Source organism: Cygnus olor, chromosome 2 (assembly GCF_009769625.2).
Source record: "Cygnus olor isolate bCygOlo1 chromosome 2, bCygOlo1.pri.v2, whole genome shotgun sequence".
Classification (NCBI taxonomy): Eukaryota; Metazoa; Chordata; class Aves; order Anseriformes; family Anatidae; genus Cygnus; species Cygnus olor.
The window spans coordinates 148,658,618-148,675,714 of record NC_049170.1 but is presented as its reverse complement, the minus strand read 5'-3'; the positions used below and the strand labels follow the sequence as shown (position 1 = coordinate 148,675,714).

At 49.8% G+C, this 17,097-nt stretch overlaps 1 protein-coding gene and 1 non-coding gene across 4 annotated transcripts; one reads left to right on the top strand and one right to left on the bottom strand.

The window, feature by feature from the left end:
* Positions 1-1,267: 1,267 nt before the first annotated feature.
* On the bottom strand, positions 1,268-15,889 carry FAM83A (family with sequence similarity 83 member A). Of its 3 annotated transcripts, XM_040547024.1 has the most exons (8): positions 14,838-15,190; positions 14,594-14,708; positions 13,626-13,667; positions 13,495-13,525; positions 12,794-13,400; positions 9,323-9,490; positions 7,631-7,755; positions 1,268-3,379 (listed from the first exon to the last, which is right to left on the bottom strand). In XM_040547024.1, exons 5-8 carry the CDS (start codon positions 13,364-13,366, stop codon positions 2,833-2,835), a joined length of 1,413 nt encoding a protein of 470 aa, XP_040402958.1. In that variant the 5' UTR covers positions 13,367-13,400; positions 13,495-13,525; positions 13,626-13,667; positions 14,594-14,708; positions 14,838-15,190; the 3' UTR covers positions 1,268-2,832. The 3 variants fall into 3 exon arrangements, with proteins under 3 accessions (XP_040402958.1, XP_040402959.1, XP_040402957.1); XM_040547025.1 differs by lacking the exon at positions 14,838-15,190 and adding an exon at positions 15,578-15,889 and having other exon boundaries at positions 13,495-13,667; XM_040547023.1 differs by having other exon boundaries at positions 13,495-13,667.
* TRNAM-CAU lies at positions 15,854-15,926 on the top strand. The gene has a single exon. It is a non-coding gene; the product is annotated as a tRNA-Met (tRNA).
* Positions 15,927-17,097: the final 1,171 nt, after the last annotated feature.

Here is a 17,097-nt window from a genome sequence, read left to right as displayed (position 1 = left end):
CCTCCTCCTGACTTTTTTTGGCATGCCACTCCTACCTCCAGCTTTCTGTTTCTGATCCTGTCTCCTGAGGGGCTTTGCGTTTCCATCTCGTGTTGGAATGGCTCAGTGTCGCTTCTGTGCTCTGCGTGATTCTGCGTCTGCCTGTAATGGATCTCCTCGTGTTTTGGCTCTCACGGTGCTAATATCAGGATTAATACGTGCACCAGGACTCCACGCTGAGTGAGATAGCAAATTTAGTATTGCAAGCTGCAAGCGAGGCTCTGTTAGCTGTTACCGGGGTTGGATTCTGTCACTCTAACACTTGCTCATATTCCAGGCGCTTCGGGCAGGACCCTCTGACCTGGTCGTGCTGCTTCGGAAGCGATTTGGTGCGCGCGAACACAACCCGAGGAGCAGGAGCACGTTACTGCTGTGGCTAGCGAAGTCCCCCCCCTTTTCTCATCGCATGGTAGCAGTGTTTATGCAAGCCCTTCCCTCGCAGCAGGCTGACAGGTATGTCAGCATCCTGCCCCGACCTTCCTGACAGGTAGTTTCTGCAGCTGCCTGTAACCACACGTTCCCTTCATCGCTGAGCAATCAAGCCTGTGGGAGCCTGTTAGGATTTTTGGCATAACTCAGGGCTGAAATTGCAAACTCTTGATTGTTTTCCATCAAAACTGAAATTCCATTCGTTTGACATTCAAGTTCAGCTGTCGCCTGAATTAGCACAAGCTGTATCCTTGGTCCAGGGCTGAAATTAGTTCTTAACTCACAATGCTCCTGCTGTGTTATTAGCTCGTCCCTTATCTACTTCTCATTAGCTGCATGCTCCAAAACTTCTGTAGGCAGAGCACCTCACCCCACGGTGATGACAAGAGCTCCTTTCTGGATTTCACGGGTCATGGCCTAAGGAAACGAAGGCTTCAGAGGTGTAGTGGTCTGTGAACTAGTGGTCTGTGAACGTCTTCCCATATCCGCTCCGTGCCACCCCCAGTTGGGCCCCAACAGGACCAAGGGACTGAGCCAAATTTAGAAGAAAAGTCTTAATTAGGCAGGAGGGACACACGTTTAATTCTGTTTGAGTTGATTTCAGAAAAAAAAACCTACACATTTCCACATCAGCTGGGCTCTGGCTTTATGGAAATCATGTAGGTTTTGGAAAAGATGAAGAAACAAACGATTCTCAAAGGGATTTTAATGAAACTTTCTTTTATTTATCTAAATACGATAACTGTATATGATAATTAAGTAGAATTCTCATAGGAATGAAGAATCAATTTTCCCTTCTTCCCAAGGAATCCAAAAAAATGTCGCTATGTACAGAGATTTACAGTGATATGCAATAGTTCGTTGGTTTCCTGGACTCCAAAATTTGATACACCATGGGTAAAAACGTCCACACCACAGCTGGTGCAGCACATATCCATCCTGTACCATTTATAATGTTCTGTAAACTTTACATTTTCAAAACGATAGCTCTTCCAAAGATGAGAAACTTTCCTCGCCTGAAATTCTGCCGTTGCATACAATTTTCACAATCCACAGGCTAAAAAATTAAATTATATTCTTTCAAATACAATTTTTGGCCAGGTGAGAAGACAGGCAAAATGGGTCAGATGGGCAAATGTGTTTAGGCTTCTGTTTTCTGCTGGCGTCAGATGAAAGGTGATGTAAAGCAGGATTAAAAAATAAAAATAATAAATCAATAGATGTTAAGTGTCTAGTAACTTTGGGACTTCGATGGAAGTCCATATTTCATGATTTTTTTTGTACTATTTTTTGCTTTCACTTACAGAAGCTTCCTTCGTTTTCATGAATTATTTGGCCAAAAGTTTCTCAGCTTTGTGGGCACTACGGTTCAAGGTGCTGAATCTCTGTAACTTCCTCTTATTCAATGGAAACTGCTGATACCCAGTTTCTCTTTAAAAATTAGAAACCTTGAAGAGTTCTGTAAAAAAAGTATCATAATCTCTAAGTTAATCTTCAGTCAAGTGACCACTGAGAGGATTTCCAAGATCCACGCACTGCTAAGTGAATTGGAACTCGGTACTTGGAGGCTGTGTTACTAATAGGACTTTGCTTCCTTACTTGGCTTCAATTTCCAGTCTGAATCCACGCAGCTGCTCTGCAACGAGGAAAACTGCTCTGAGCTGGTGGGACTGGAGGTTTCTAACAAAGCGTGCTGGAATGCACCCATGTTGCTAATGAGGGAAAGGAAGCACAGGGTGGCTGTGAGATGTCCTCTGCACCCTGAGCTTTTGGTCTCGGTCCACTTCGTGGTTAGCAGGCCTGTTCCTAGAAACCCTGCAAGCAGATTTCCTCGCTGCGCACCTCAAGCAGACGGCTCCGAGACAGTGCGAAGGTGGAAACTGTGCTTCCCTGCCAGCCCTAAAGGAGTCCTCCTAAATCAAGACTAAGCTGTGATGACAGCATCGTGTCAGTCTGGCATGTAAATAGCAGCCTTCGGTCTCCCGAATTAGTTCCTTATGCAAGTGCACAAAAAGCACGGGGAGAACCTGCACCTTACCCCGTGTACAGGCGCCTGGCCACACGGAAACCTCCTGAAACACCGACGGGTCACCAGGGGCACGTGGCTGGCGGCAGCGGCGCTGCACCGCGAGCGGCGCTGTTTAGATGTGCCCTCACTGGGACTGTGAGGCGTCCAACGTTTACGTGCTGCCAGGCTTGGCTTTTTAATTAGGGAAACGAAGCATCCACAAGTACCGAAACAACACAAGCGGCTCGAAATCATCCTCATTTTGTATTAGGCAGAATTTCTACGTTCATCAGTGTACAAGCGATTGCTAAACAGGTCCTCGCTACGTCTGCTTGCAATTCAAGGCCGGGTGGTTATTATGCAAACAGGTTACCTTTGTGGAGGCATCGCCAGGGTGAATTTAAGCCCGTCCTGTTTGGTTCCTCTTGTCTAACTCTTACAGGTCGGTAAATGTTCATGTTGTTGTAGAGAACCGCCGAGCTATCGGCCGCGTAGTGCGGCTGGTAGTAGTTAGGCTGGATGGCCGGCTGGGCTGGGGGGGGCGTGAACGAGACAAAGCTGTGGAAAGAATTAACTCTATGCAGCGGTGACTGCGGGGTCAGGTTGCTGCTGAAGATGAGAGTTCTCGGGGTTTGCTTGTTCTGGTGGGTGCTGCCGGCTGAGAGGCTGCTCAAGGGGTCTGAGAGAGTGTTGGCGCTGCCCTCGTTGCTGTCGGGGAGGCTGCGCTGGGGAGCCCAGGTGGTGCGGAAGAAGAAGGGCATGGTGCGTGGCGGAGACTTCGGGCCCCTGACGGGTTTGGACAGCGCGTAAAGGTGTCGGAACTCCTCGTCAAACAGCTCCACAACTTGCCCGGTAAACTTGGAGAGGAGATTGCGGTGAACCTGGCCGCACAACCACGTGAAGCTGGAGGGAGAGACAAGGCGAGGGTTAGCGTTAACGTCAGCCGGTTGGAACGGGAGATCCAACACGGGACGGAGATGTCCCGGGTGACTTTCGGGTCAGTTCACATCAGTGCCTCTCTCTTTGGCTTGGATCGAGCTTTGTTATTGCAGCTGCCGCTAAAACCTTCCAGAACCCTTGTGAAGTTATATAAGCTCCTGAAGGGAGCGGTGGAAACCATCAGCCACGTCCATGGCAGGACTAAGTGCCAAGTCCTTCAGGAGCCAGCGTCTGGGTGGCTGTTCGTGGGAAGGAGCTCGGACCCCAGTTTAGGTATCCCTCAGTGCTTAAATTCATGTCCTGCCATGTCTCGTCTGCAGACACATCAGCTGTATCTCCCCTGCAGAACGCCACGCCAGTTTGTAGATCCCACCCACTCAAAACTGACCTTAGAGAGACCGGTGAAAAGTAACCATCCTTTGTCGGCTTTCCTTTTGCTGTGCCTCTGTCTGCATTGGTCGAGAGAAGCACATAAAAACGCAACCTCCTTGTCACCTCCCTCCCCAAAACAAACCTCATCTGGTGTTGGGCAAAAGCTCATTTTCTTCACAACAGAGAGAATTAAATTAGCAATATTTTCTACAGCCTTTACAAAAATAAAAAAAAAAAACAATCTACTTTTTGCTGTAAAGTAAGGGAGAAGCACTGCAACAGTTTTTATTCCTGTAGACCGGAGGCACACCTTGGAACACTTCGTGGCTTCTAAATGATTTTTCTTTTAGGTACTACCCTAATCCACTTGGCAAACGTAAATTTGTGCTCTTTTACAAAGCCACAAGCCAGCTCGGCTGTGCTGTGCAGGCTGCCCTGTGTGAGCAGCAGCAGCATCAATAATACGAGCGCAGCTGAGAGCATGAGATGTAATTACTCCCCGAGCTGACTGGGGCTCGAGCTGGGCAGCAGAGCTTACAGTCCAGCATTGGGTTTGAACTTGAGGTTATTCAGTGTTGGCAAAAGTCTGTCCCGGTTATTCGTCCAGGACCTTATTAGCTACGCTGGATTTGCACGAGGATTGTCAGTGGCCAGATTTGGCTGTAGGTTTGTGCACTTTCAATCCTGGTCTTGTCAAAACTGACAGAACTCTGTGAAACTCGGAGGGACTGACAGCCTCAGCTGACGCTAACAGAATAAAGACACAATTTGTACTTGCCAGTTCAAGGTGTTCTTAACGAGGGCTAGGTTTTGGCATGCGTTGTTCCTGTACTGTTGTTTCAGGAGCAAGAGGAGGAGTGAAGTAATCCCTGCTCAGTGCCACTGGGCACCTGTACATTTATGACCGGACATAAAAATCTTCAGTAAGTTACTAAACCACGGGTACTTCTCCTCCACCTCATGCAAATCATTCTAAATTTTGACAGAACCTTAGGAGCTGAGATAAACTGCCCAGCAAGCGAACTCCACCCGGTTTGGTAACATCTGCTGTGCTAGCAGGGCATTGCCTTCACTCGCTAAAAAGCGCTCTCCGAACCTTTGCATGCCCTTTATCTAACCGTGAAGGAGGCTATGAACCTGGAAAGAATATGAAAATACAAGCAATTAGTCTCAGATATCTACACTGAAGTCACAAACTCATGTAGGGGCTGAGGCATGGAGCGACAGCTGCATATTTTGTGCTATAGGTATATTTAATTGCTACATGAAAGTTTACAGAGAAAGAAAAATCCATTATAAATGGCTTTTAGAAAGTAATCACCTCAGAGGAGAAAGCTGTTGGGGCTAATTTTGACAATTCGCTCCCAAATATGACTTCCTGGAGTGCCTGATGGACAGATCCTTGTTTGTGGCTCACTGATCTTAGCTGTAACACTTGTAAACAGCCAAAGCCAGGTCCTTTAATAACCCAAAGATTCTCTACAGACCGATGGCGAGAGGGTCAGCAGTAAAACAAGAAGGTGAAACCTGCGTGATTTTAGACAAATGTTTGTGGATGTGCGCTGCTTCCGGCCCTGGAGCTCTCTGCCTGAGGAGAGAGGGCCAGCTTCTGGTGCTCTCATTTTGCCTCCTTTGGGGGCACTGAGTTCATACACTAACTTCAAATTTCCTTCAAATAAAAAATACAAAGAACTAGCATAGCTTTAACGGGATGGGGTAGACTAAGACAGAGGCAGCAGAAAGAAATATTTCATTCTAACCCAACGCCATAGAAACAGGCAATAAGGATCGAGACAAAAACTAAATCTTAAAACATTTATTGATGCCTGCACTCACGCAGACACACAGCTGGAGCTGCTGCTTCTTCAGGAGCTTCTCCACTCCAGCCTGTCATGTGTGGCAGAGCCAAGCACATCCACACTGACCAAAGCAATGGCTTTTTAAATGGGTTTTTAAAAACCACTCCAGAGCAGGAGATCCCACAGGCTCCATGGTGGTTCCTTTGCCTCTAACTAATTACCAAATTCAGCCCTCTTTGTTGTCTATTATAAGGCTAACATATTTTGTTCCCAGACACTTTGGCTGGAAACAGCAAGCTGTGGTCCCTCTTAGAGCACTAAGTACCAAAGGGCTACTTTATTTCCTCAGCCTGCTCCCCTCATTGCTGTTATAAAGTCACGCAGAGCACAGCACTAAGGTGAAATATATTGTTGTATTAGTTTTAAGATCCTTTGTATCAGTTTTAGGCTTTAGTTAAACTTGATTTCCAGCAAATACGTTGCAAAAAATTGTGTTTTACTCTCTTAACATCATTCTGTTTACACCTGCGGAGGTTGGTGAGTAAGATTTGGCAATAATAGAAAGTTTTCAGATGAATAAAGGGAGAGCTAGCAAGCCTAAGGAAATGCCATGCACTGATAGCCAGGTACAACCCGTATGAATCTCCAAACTGGTGCTGAGCACGCTGGAGTTAAACAGCGTATAGATTTGCTCCTCACCACCCCCTCTGCTTGCTTGCTGGATAGGGGATTAGGTAGTTTGACAAGGCTCTTGGATTTAAAAGATAATGCAACGGCAGTAGAGAACGACAGAAGTCATGCACAGTCTTGCACAGGACTTTGAGGTTTTGTTGTTGTTGTTGTTTGTTTTTAGGATTGAAAAAAGAAGCCAAAAGGAAGCTTCTTGGCTAAAGAAAATCTGTCTTGTTCTGTCCCTCTTCTCCCGCACATCTACTGCTCTCTCTATGAATCTGCTGTTGCATTTCTAAATGTTTTTGGTGAGGGATTAAAAGAAAACTGAAAGAACAATAAAACCATAGTGGCCAATGAAAAAAACCAACAGTGTGTTCACTCGTTTTTGTCTGACGGTTCATTTGGAAACAGCGAAAAAGTGGGTGCCTGTGTCAGTAGACAGCTGAGTTCTTACAGCCTTCCCCAGCCCCGCATATTCACCTTTACCTTTGTTATTACAGTTGCATAATCTTCCTGGTGGCACAGTTTTATCAGACTAGAAGCATTTAAGCCTCCAAATCATAAACCTGGATTAAGAAAAACAATCTCCTCCTTTTAATTATTTAATCACATCTGTAATTTTTTTCTCTTGTCTTTTTGTATCTGAGTTTCTAGGATACGCTTCAGTCATTTGTGAAGCTTACCTCCGTAGCCATGAGGCTTAGGAACTTTATTTATTTGATGCAAGCTCACAGTCTCATGAAATCCTGACCTGAGGATCTCGGCTCTTAATTAAAAGCCCAATTGTTGAGATGCTACGTCCTGTACCTGAAATAATTACAGCAGCACAAAAGTGGAGAGTTGCAGATGCAGCTTATAAAAAAAAATAAAGTACAACAGCCACCTAGATACGCACTTCCTATCTGTTAGGGAAACACAAGACAAAAGAGTAAGTCTGAAGTATTTCTGCTTTCCCTTTAATCACTAAACTTGTCAAATAGAGAACAAATCCTCAGATAAGCTGAGCTACATTAAGGGATCCCAAGGGATGGAAACGTATCATGTCTCATGATCACGGCATCTGAGGACCCAAACAATAAGGAAGGTGTAATACTAAGAGACACACATCTCTCGTTCTGCTCCAGGGCTGCACTGGCAAAGTTGTTTTAATTAGTTTCGGAACATTTAAGTTAAATACCACACTCTGTAAAGAAGTAACACGGGCTTTTAAGCAAGCGATTTGGATTACTGAAAAACGGCACATATATGAAAGCAGAAGGTATTTTTTGTTCAAAAAAACCTGTTCACCCATACCAAAATTTCCACGGCACTTTTTTGTGAAGTAATATTAATAAAAGGGCACCTAGATATGAACTGCAATGGCTTATCTCACCTGTAAGATCCAGAGAGCACATATCTCCAGTCAGAGATAAGAAATTTTTCTTGTATTTGTCCTGAAAATTTCCTGCCTGATTTGGCACAGTAAACCTCTCCAGTAACACTGCGGACTGAGATATTCTAGTAAAGAGAAAGAAAAGTTATATGAACAGAGTGAATTACGTGTTTGTCTTCTTTTAAAATTAAAAGTCAGAAGGAAAGAGCCCTTTTCCCCTGTTGCCTTTAGCACTTCCCTCATTTCTGTTACGATTTCTTTATGGATTTTAACGTTATATTTGAAGGTCTGGGGACAGTGGAAGCCCAGCCAAGCTTTCTGACTACGTAGAGGGCTATTTTTTTCAATGGGGACATAAACCTGCATGGAAACTTGCACAGGAGCAGCTGCATTGTACAAGAACAGATGCTACCCCTCACGAAATGGGTACCAGAGATGTGTCCTTCACTCCGAGCAGTCTGTTACCTCCACCGACATCCCAGCGACACGCGATTCCCCATCGTTTCGCGCTGTCTATGGCACAACACAGCAGGGCAAAACCTCTGCTTTTCTAATCCACCCGGGCCTGCAAGGACATGCATACTGCGCTGCTGGGGAGGCCCAGATGAGCTGTTAATGCAGTATCAGGTGTGAGTACACGTGTGAATGGAGGAAAAGGTCCATTTGGCCGTGATACGCTTCTGAGCTGTCACAGCTCAGCAGCTCCTTGTACCTCAGCAAGCTCAATTAAAGCCACGTCAGGTCCCCAGACCTGACACCACTGTCTCCGTGCACGCTACGCAGAATTAAGGCCTCGGTAAACGAGTGGCACCAAGGGTGCAGCTCATTTTTGAAAACCTGTGAGTGGGAGCAGCACACATGCAACAAATAGCTAAGGAGTGGGGGTTTACAGACATACGGACACCGTAACGAGAATGTTTTATTCATTTCGGCTTCCTGATGTGTTTGGTGTGGAATTCAGCTGCCGAAACGCAGGTGTCTGCTGCAGTTAGGATGCCCTCAGGCCTCCTGCCTGCCCTCCAGCTGCTGTTGCGGAAGGCCGCAGCCTCTGCGGTATCAGCCATCCCTGCGAAGATGTCTCAGGTGCCCTGCAGCACCTCGAGCAACACCTGAGAGGGCTCCTAGGAGGTTATTTCTAAGGTCAGTTTCCTCCGGCAGAGACGAAGTTGGACTATGCTAACAGCCAGCTCAACGTGAGGCATCACCTTTAAAGCAAAGCCTTAACAGCGTCGTTTTATTGTGTTTCATATAAACACCCACAGAACCGAGCTGAAACGCTGAGGCTGGGGATCAGGAGCAGCAGGGACAGGAGCGAGGCGATGCCAGCAGAGCTAACCCCTCCCAGCCCCGCTGAAACCGCCCCGTTCAGTCCCTCTGGCCGCCCAGGTATTGCCGCGCACAGGGGGTTGTGTGCAGCTCGTGCTGTCTGGGGCTGCTGCAGTCATTAAACAGAAGCAGCTGTAACGCTTTTGTCACCTCCCTCTGTTAGGGGGCTTCATCTAGTGGAAATGCCTCAGCTTCCTATAAAATCCACGGAAAACTGTAGGCGTCCTCGGAGGTAAGAAATTAGGTAAGATAACGCTAGCTCTGAATTCTCTTTGTCTGTTTTAATTACAAAGTGGAATGACCCCAGTGTAACCGTGCTTCTAACCCAAAATGCCTAACGTGAGGTGAAGCCGAGAGCCGCAGTACCTTGAAGAGATCCTCAGCAATTTGCAGTTTGTCGCACATCTCGGAGAAGAGGTTTAGGTTGCCGTGATCGAGCAACAGGTAGACGAAGACCATGCGCTTGTTAGCTGCCTCCAGGAGGTCACAGAGAATCTCAGTGTCTGTGAACACGTCCATCACGATAGCGAGCACCTAGGGGAAGAAAAAGCAGGGGCAGTAGCAGAGTGAATTTACATACGTTAAGGTTGCCTGGGAGGTCACTGAAAGGTAGCGGGGTTTTTATTTGTTTTTAAAAGGTTCTAACAAACGCGAACCTGAGGAGGTACACGGGGATATTTCTTCTGTTTTTCCCCCTGAATCAATGAATCAAGGAGAGACATCGCTTCATTGCTTTATTGTTCTTATAAACCCGACACAACGTGTGACAGTTCTTTTAATCAGAAAACGGAATGTGACCCAGGAAACCGCAGGCGAGATTTCAGCACTAGGACGCATAGGACGTATATTGAAGCACTGATCGGAGAGTAATAGGGACGGAGCTAAAACAAGAGGCCGCAGCCGCAGCCAAACGGCTGACTGGCTTTCCTGAGCCGTGTGCATTTAGCAGGAATCGCCGAGTGATGCTTTCTCTGTTCCAGCCTACCCGCGGAACGGTCCTGTTCCTAAACCTGCACTCTGCCCTTGGTGGTAGGGCCACAGACTGCAACAGTTCCGTACTTTTTTATTTTTACATCCGACTTTCACGATTTATGAGCTAATTGTTCCAATTTAAGCACACATCTGTACTTCCCAGTGCACAGACGGCAGGATAGGGTATGAAAGCCTCAGAGCGGCACGGACTGGGCAGCAAGACCCCACAGCTCCTCCCTACAGCTCTACTCCTACAGGGTCGAGGGAGCATCAAATGTGCTATAAAACCACTTCCATGCTCCTGCTCGTGGTACTTGCACTCCCAGGACGCCGTGTTCAAGCAGTGAAAACAAACCTTACAGTATTTCTCCAGTTCTGTCCTCCTAGTTTCGTTCAGCTTTCACCGAGTCCTACTCAAAGCCTGCGCCCACGCCTGCCAGGGAGCTTCCCTTCCCTCCCCGCCCCAAGGAAATCCTACAGGGCCCGGCACGTCCTGCGTGCCCGCATCCTGTCCCGACAAGCCGCGGTACTTGTGGAGCAGCGAGGATCCCACACCTTCACCCTGCTGCCAAGGCGCAGCGCTTCAGAAAAGGCCCTGCCAGTGCTGGGTAATTGCCCAATTATGGCCAATTACGTCCAACATCTTACGTCCACACTTACTGTTAACGCACCTCCGACTGAGATCGCCTTTTTAAGGAGCACAGTTCTGCTGCTTCCCATTCAGCCCCACCGTAGCTCCTGACCGTGTCCTGCTTTTTCACCACTCCTTCCCGAGCTGTGTTTCTGCCCGTGACTTTTACTTGCAGCACTCAGCGCTTTTGCCTTTCGCTTTGTGATTTGCGCCTCACAAACGTATTAGGATCGTAGTTCTCCCTGCTCCCCAACCCCTCGCAGTTTGGTGTCATCCACAAACATATTCTTTATTCCACTTTGTATGTTGCTAACGGCTACATTAAGCACCAAGTATCCGGCGCGTGCCCTTATCAGATACCAATAAATCCAGTCGCTGAAGAACTACTCAAAAAGCAGGTGCCAAATTGATCCTGTCACCACGTGTTACTCCGGTACCCTCCTGTAACGTAAACGAGGTGGCTGGGAAGGTCATGTGCGTTTACACTGCATTTCCCACTTTTCCCCTGTGAATTTTCTCCTCTCAAGATGGCAAATTGGACTGGATTGATACGTTGGCTGACGCTTATCTCACTATGCCAGAGGTGTTTCTTCCGTTACTGCACCCTTCTGACGTTGTCAGCTTAAAAATGACTGATCTGCGATTCTCCGGACGCGCTGAGCACTTGTAGCCGCTCGAAGAGAAGTTGCCAGCGGGCATTCTTCTCCCAGGCTGCTGCATTCAGCATTATCAGTCCCAGCTCCTGCCCTTGCAGGACGCTGCCACAGCAAAGTCCCTGACTCTAGAGGGCTCCGCAGCCTGTGCCGGCGAGCAGGCACCACACACACCTCTCTTTCCATGTGGCTGCTGTCTTGCATCTCTCCAACCAGGAGAAATTTGAGGTTAAAGTTTTTGGAAAGGAATTATACAACGAGAGTTTGTTTAGCAGAGCCAAAAGCAGTAGGGGTGTGATCATAATACCTAGAGCCACGGTTTCCAAGAAATCAGAGATGTGCACTATTTCCCTCAAAATGCTACTCCGTTCCCAGCTCTCACTCAGGGCCTCTCGCCCCTCACCTAAAGCGGAGAGTGTAGCAAGTGCTTTCCCCTACAGAGCAAAATTCAAGCAAACTCCCTGCTGCATCAGGTGTGCCCACTGCTCTGACCCTTAAGAAGTCTTTGGGGACTTCATCGTTGCCACCGAAGTCTTGGGACCCCCCCGAATTTCCCTTCTGACATAGCAGTCGCAAGGGTTTTGCTTCTGACCATTCGTCTGTGACACTGCCGAGGGAGTCGCAAGTTTACACAAGGGCAAAGCTCCCTGATGGTGATTAGCAGAGTCCTGAAATGTCAGGTAGTTTTTTTTCCAAGAAAAGAGCCTGAGCTGTCACCTCTCCGCCAGAACACACATCAGAAGAGCTTTCTGACCCCGGCAGCTGTTCATCTGCTGGCTTGCCAGCTGGTGGGCTGCCTGCCTTGTGACGGGCCCCTCTCCACGCCCCCCCATAACTTGTCTGCTCTCCGAGGCATGCTCCACACCTGTCCCACACGCCGAGTTAGGCTGTGGAGGCTCTGTATGGAGCCCATGTCACGGTTCAGTGACGCTGACAACCCGTCAGGGATGAGAAGCCTTTTTCCGAACAATTCCACCCCTTCGGGGACATCTGGCACGCACCTGCCCTCCTCCCAGCGCTCCCCTTCACCCACATCTCCCACCAATCCTCCAAAACGATCGCTTCTAGCTCAGAGCTGGCTTCGGCTGACTTCTCGCTGCGGGTGAAATGGTGCCTTTGAAGAGGGCCAGCCTGCACCACAGCCCAGTGGCAGGGAGAGCCCGGGGGTGACCACGGCCGCACACCCCAGAGAAGCAGCTCCCCAGCTGGGCCGGCTGCGGCACACTGCCGGGGTCACGGCTCGCACCGCCGTGGCCGCTCCGAGCTGAGCAACTGATGCACGAGAAGGAACGGAGCCCACCTACCCTTCGCACAGCGTGCTTGCTGTGCAGGGTTAATGGGAGTTTAAAAGAACAGGGAGAGCTTTTTTCCTTTCTTCGTTTGTTTTTTAAGTCACCGAAGCGAAGGGTGCTGGTGTGAGTACAAACAAAGCCCTGCGTTTGGTCATTAATGGGCTCTCGCTAGAGCAAAGCTACAAGGTAATGCACCAGGCTGGCTCTAATCAAACACCACCTTCACCCGGTCTTTTTAAGAGCAGGAGGACAGAGAAGTGCAGAGGGAACACGAATTTGCTCTCCGTACCTGCGTGGTCTTGTTGATGTACCGGCGTATGATGTCTCTGATGTTGCTGTTCTTCTCCGTTTGGAAATACACCGTGGCCGTGGACTTTTCCTTTAAATAGGGCTTCTCTGCCGTAATCCATGTGTGCAGGAGGGCTGGCTCGCTGCTGTCAGAAATGGTTGGGAAGTAGGTCCCCGACGGGAGAGAGCCAGCATCGGTCTGCCGTGGCGCAGCCGCCCCGTCCGCGGGGGATTCCTGCGCGTAATACGACTCCCTGGCGTTCTCCTTGATGTACCGAGCTTCCACCGAGGAGAGGAAATCCACCTCTCCTTCTTTGCTCAGCGTTTGGAGATACGAGTCTGTCCCCCCGTCCAGGAAGGCGTCAGTGGCCAGCCTTATGCTTTCGTTGTGGCTGAAATCTGCTTTCGTCGACTTAAGGGACTGGTTCTTGATGTCCTCCAGCCTCTTTTTTATCTTGCCCATATGTCTGGAGTGGCTCATGGTTCGTTGTCTCAGCAGCCGATCTGCGGGGTAGGCACAGTGCATATGCGCGGCGCAGGGAACGTAATCGTCCTTCGGGTTTGGAGACTGCATTCTGGTGTAAAATCACCTCGGCTGAATGAATTAACTGTGAATAAAAATAAAGAGATCTCATTACCTCAGGCGAATTCACACTCCCTGATTTTGTTGGTACAATTATCTTCAAAAAAAAAGAAGCTTACTTCTCAGGTGGCGGTGTACTTCAGCAACAATCTGTTTCCAGATGGGACGCAAGTACAAAGCTGATTAGATTGCTTATCTGAGAGGCACCCACCTCACCCCAAGGGCATACGGAGGATTCAAGTCCAATTACCAGAGCTGTCCGATTTGGCTGTATTTCCCTTCTCGTTGCATCCTGTGAAATGCGAGTGAGGAAAGTATTCAAGCAAAAGCAGGTAATCTCCCGAGAGGAGGATCGTTGCACAATCTTCAAAACACCTTGAGGCTTCTCTCTCTTCCCCTAGTATTTGTTATGGAGCAAAAACAAGCCTGGTGTTTAACTGGGACAAAGACATCAGCCATGTCCGTAACTTTGGAACAGCAGAAAGGGTCACAGACTCTTGTCTGTACCTACATGCTGCCAGGCAGGCTTAAAAATAAACTTGAAATTCGTCACTGTGCTCCGTTCACAGTATGTTGCTATTACCATAGACGATTCACTCATTTATTTCTTTAAAGCTTTGTGACTACGCTGCCCTATTAAAAGAAAAATACCCCTTCCCAAACATCCTGAGCATTATGTGGAGGGAGGGTTGTGAGCTGGCCTCAAAGCATCAGCAATACAAACACTCATCATTTGATTGTGCACATTTAGTGCTGTTTGTTTGGTTTCCTTTCTTTTTTTTTTTTTTTTTTTTTTTTTAAAAGGCAGCAGCTTCTGGAGTCACGTTGTCACCGTGGCAGCCCGGCTGCTGTGTCATTAGCAGGACGGAGGCGCAGGTTCGCAGCGGGGTGAGAGGCGCAGTGCCTCTGGGAGCCAGGCCGACTGGTATGACTGCACGGGGGTGAGGTGAGGCAGGGTGTGAAGGCACCGTTCCTGAGGTATTCCATAAATACTTGTGTGCATGCTTTTACGCAGAGGCACGTGTGACACACTTTTATCACGCAGGTAGGGTTTACCATCGGGCTGCATAGCTCTGCTCCACGCTGCATCCGTACACCAACGTGCCATGGCTCCGGAGGTGGCCATAGGCAGAGCAGGGTGGAGCAGATGCAGCAGCCTGGTCTCTCCTGGGCTGCTAAGGGCACGTCTGAGCTGGGAAGGAGTCCTGTCACTCTTACCAACACGCTCAGGAGCACGGGCGTCTTCAGGGCTCTTCAGAGGAGCACAGACCTGTTTTTTCCAGGGTAGATTCCCAGATTCTGTGTCTGTGTCCCCAGAGTCTGTGTCAGATGCCTTATGGAAAAAAAAATAAAAGAAAGTAATTATATGCTAGCGTGCCACAAGCATACATATTAAAACAGAGAGGAGCATGAAATGGTTCAGATTTTAGATCCAGAGCCGTGGAGGGGGGGGAAAACGCACCTCGGAGCCAGAGGAGAGGTGGTGGAGGTGGTGGCCGGAGCAGCGCAGCTCGTGATGTGATTTTGGGAACTGTCCCCTGCCCTCCCCCCGCCCCCGACATCCGCCCGCAGCTGTCAGACGCAGCAAAAAGTCATTAATTATCTAGTGACCTGCTCCGCGCAATTATGCTGAAAACGATGCCTCCTAATTAATGTGACGTGCGAGATCGCGCCCTGCCAACGCCAATCAGGGCCTGGCCGGGCCCAGCAGGGCGGTCACCGGCTCTGCCCGCCGTCCTGCCCCCAGCCGAGGCCAGCACAGTCACCCTGGGGTCCCACACGGTCACCCCCATGTCCTACACGGTCACCCCCATGTCCCACATGGCCGCCCTGAGGTCCCTGCATGGCCGCCTCAGGGCTCACACCATCACTGCACCTCATGGTCACTTTGGGGACACACGTGGGCAATCCAAGGATGCCCCTGTCACCCCAAGGTCCACTCCTGTCACCCTGGGGAACCCCCACTGTCACCCTGGGGTCCCAGTGTCAGGCTGAGGCCCCACGGCAGTCACTTCAGGGTCCCACACGGTCATCTTGGGGACCCACACGGTCACCTCAGGGTCTCACACAGTCACCATGGGGCCTGACACGGTCACCTCGGGGTCCCCCACAGTCACCTCAGGGTCCCACGCAGTCACATTAGGATCCTCCACGGTCACATTATGGCCCCACATGGTCACCTCAGGGTCCCCCCATGGTCACCTCGGGGTCCCACACGGTCACCTAGGGGCCCCACACAGTCCCCTTGGGGCAGCACATGGTCACACTGGTGACATAGACGGCCACCACAAGGGCCCTGACTGTCACCATCAGGCCCCACACGGCCACCACAAAGCCCCACAGGCCCTTATTCGGTCACCGCGGGGTCCCTTACGGCCACCACAGGGTCCCACACGGTCCCCATGGACTGGCCCCTCCCGTTCCTCCGCCTCCCCAGGACAGCCCCCAATAGCCAGAGCGGTGAGGGTGCTTTCAGCCGCCTCGTTAGCGCAGTAGGTAGCGCGTCAGTCTCATAATCTGAAGGTCGTGAGTTCGATCCTCACACGGGGCAAAGGCGGAGGTTTTTTTTTTTCTTCCTTTTTCCCGGAACGAAGAGCGCCGCGGGACCAAACCCGCCTCGTACCGGCCGTGCGGGGGGAGCCGGGTGTGCTTCACACGGGGCAGTCGCCCCACAGCTGTCCCAGGGCCCCGGACGGGCGGTGAACGCCCGTGGCTGGCGGTTTTTGAGTGAAACAGGCGGGCAGGGCACCTCGGGGAGCTGCCATGGGAGGTTCCCCGGCAGCCCCGTCCTCCAGGGGCAGCTCGAGAAGATTCACAGTGGGCGTGAACCTATAAACCATGCACAAGCGTGACAGGGCTCATCCCAGGGCTCGTAGGGCATCCACAGCTTCTCTGGACAGCCTGGTCCAGTGCCTCACCATCCCCTGATTGAAGAATTTCCTCCTAATCTCTAATCTAAATCTCCCCTCTTTTAGTTTTTAGTCATTCTGCCTTGTCCTATCATTATCTGTCAAAGTAAGAAGTCTTTCTCCATCTTTTTTATAAGACCCCTTTAAGTATTGAAAGGCTGCAATGAAATTACCCCAGAGCCTTCTCTTCCCCAGGCTGAACATCCCCAGCTCTCGCAGCCTGTCTCCATAGGAGAGGCGCTCCAGCCCTCCGATCTTCCTCGTGGCCCTCCTCTGGACCCGTTCTAACAGCCCCACGTCCTTCTGGTGCTGGGTGCCCCAGACCTGGACGCAGCACTCCAGGTGGGGCCTCACAAGGGCAGAGCAGAGGGGCACAATCCCCTCCCTCCCCTGCTGCCCACCCCTCTGGTGATGCAACCCAGGATGCAGTTGGCCTTCTGGGCTGCAAGCACACACTGCTGGCTCATGTCGAGCTTTTCATTCACCAGAACCCTAAGTTCATCTCTGCTATGAGTTCTTCTCTCAGTCTGTGTTCATGTCTGGGATTGCCCCAGCCCAGATGCAGCACCTTGCACTTGGACTTGTTGAACCTCTTGTAGTTCACATGGGCCCACTTCTCCAGCCTGTCCAGGTCCCTTTGAATGGCTTCCCTTCATTCTTTTGTTATCAACTGCACCACCCAGCTTGGTGTCATCTGCAAACTTGCTAAGGGTGTACTCAATCCCATCGTCTATATCATTGATGAAGATATTGAAAAGGACCAGTCCCAAAAAAGATCCCTGAGGGACACTGCCTGTCACCAGCCTCCACCTG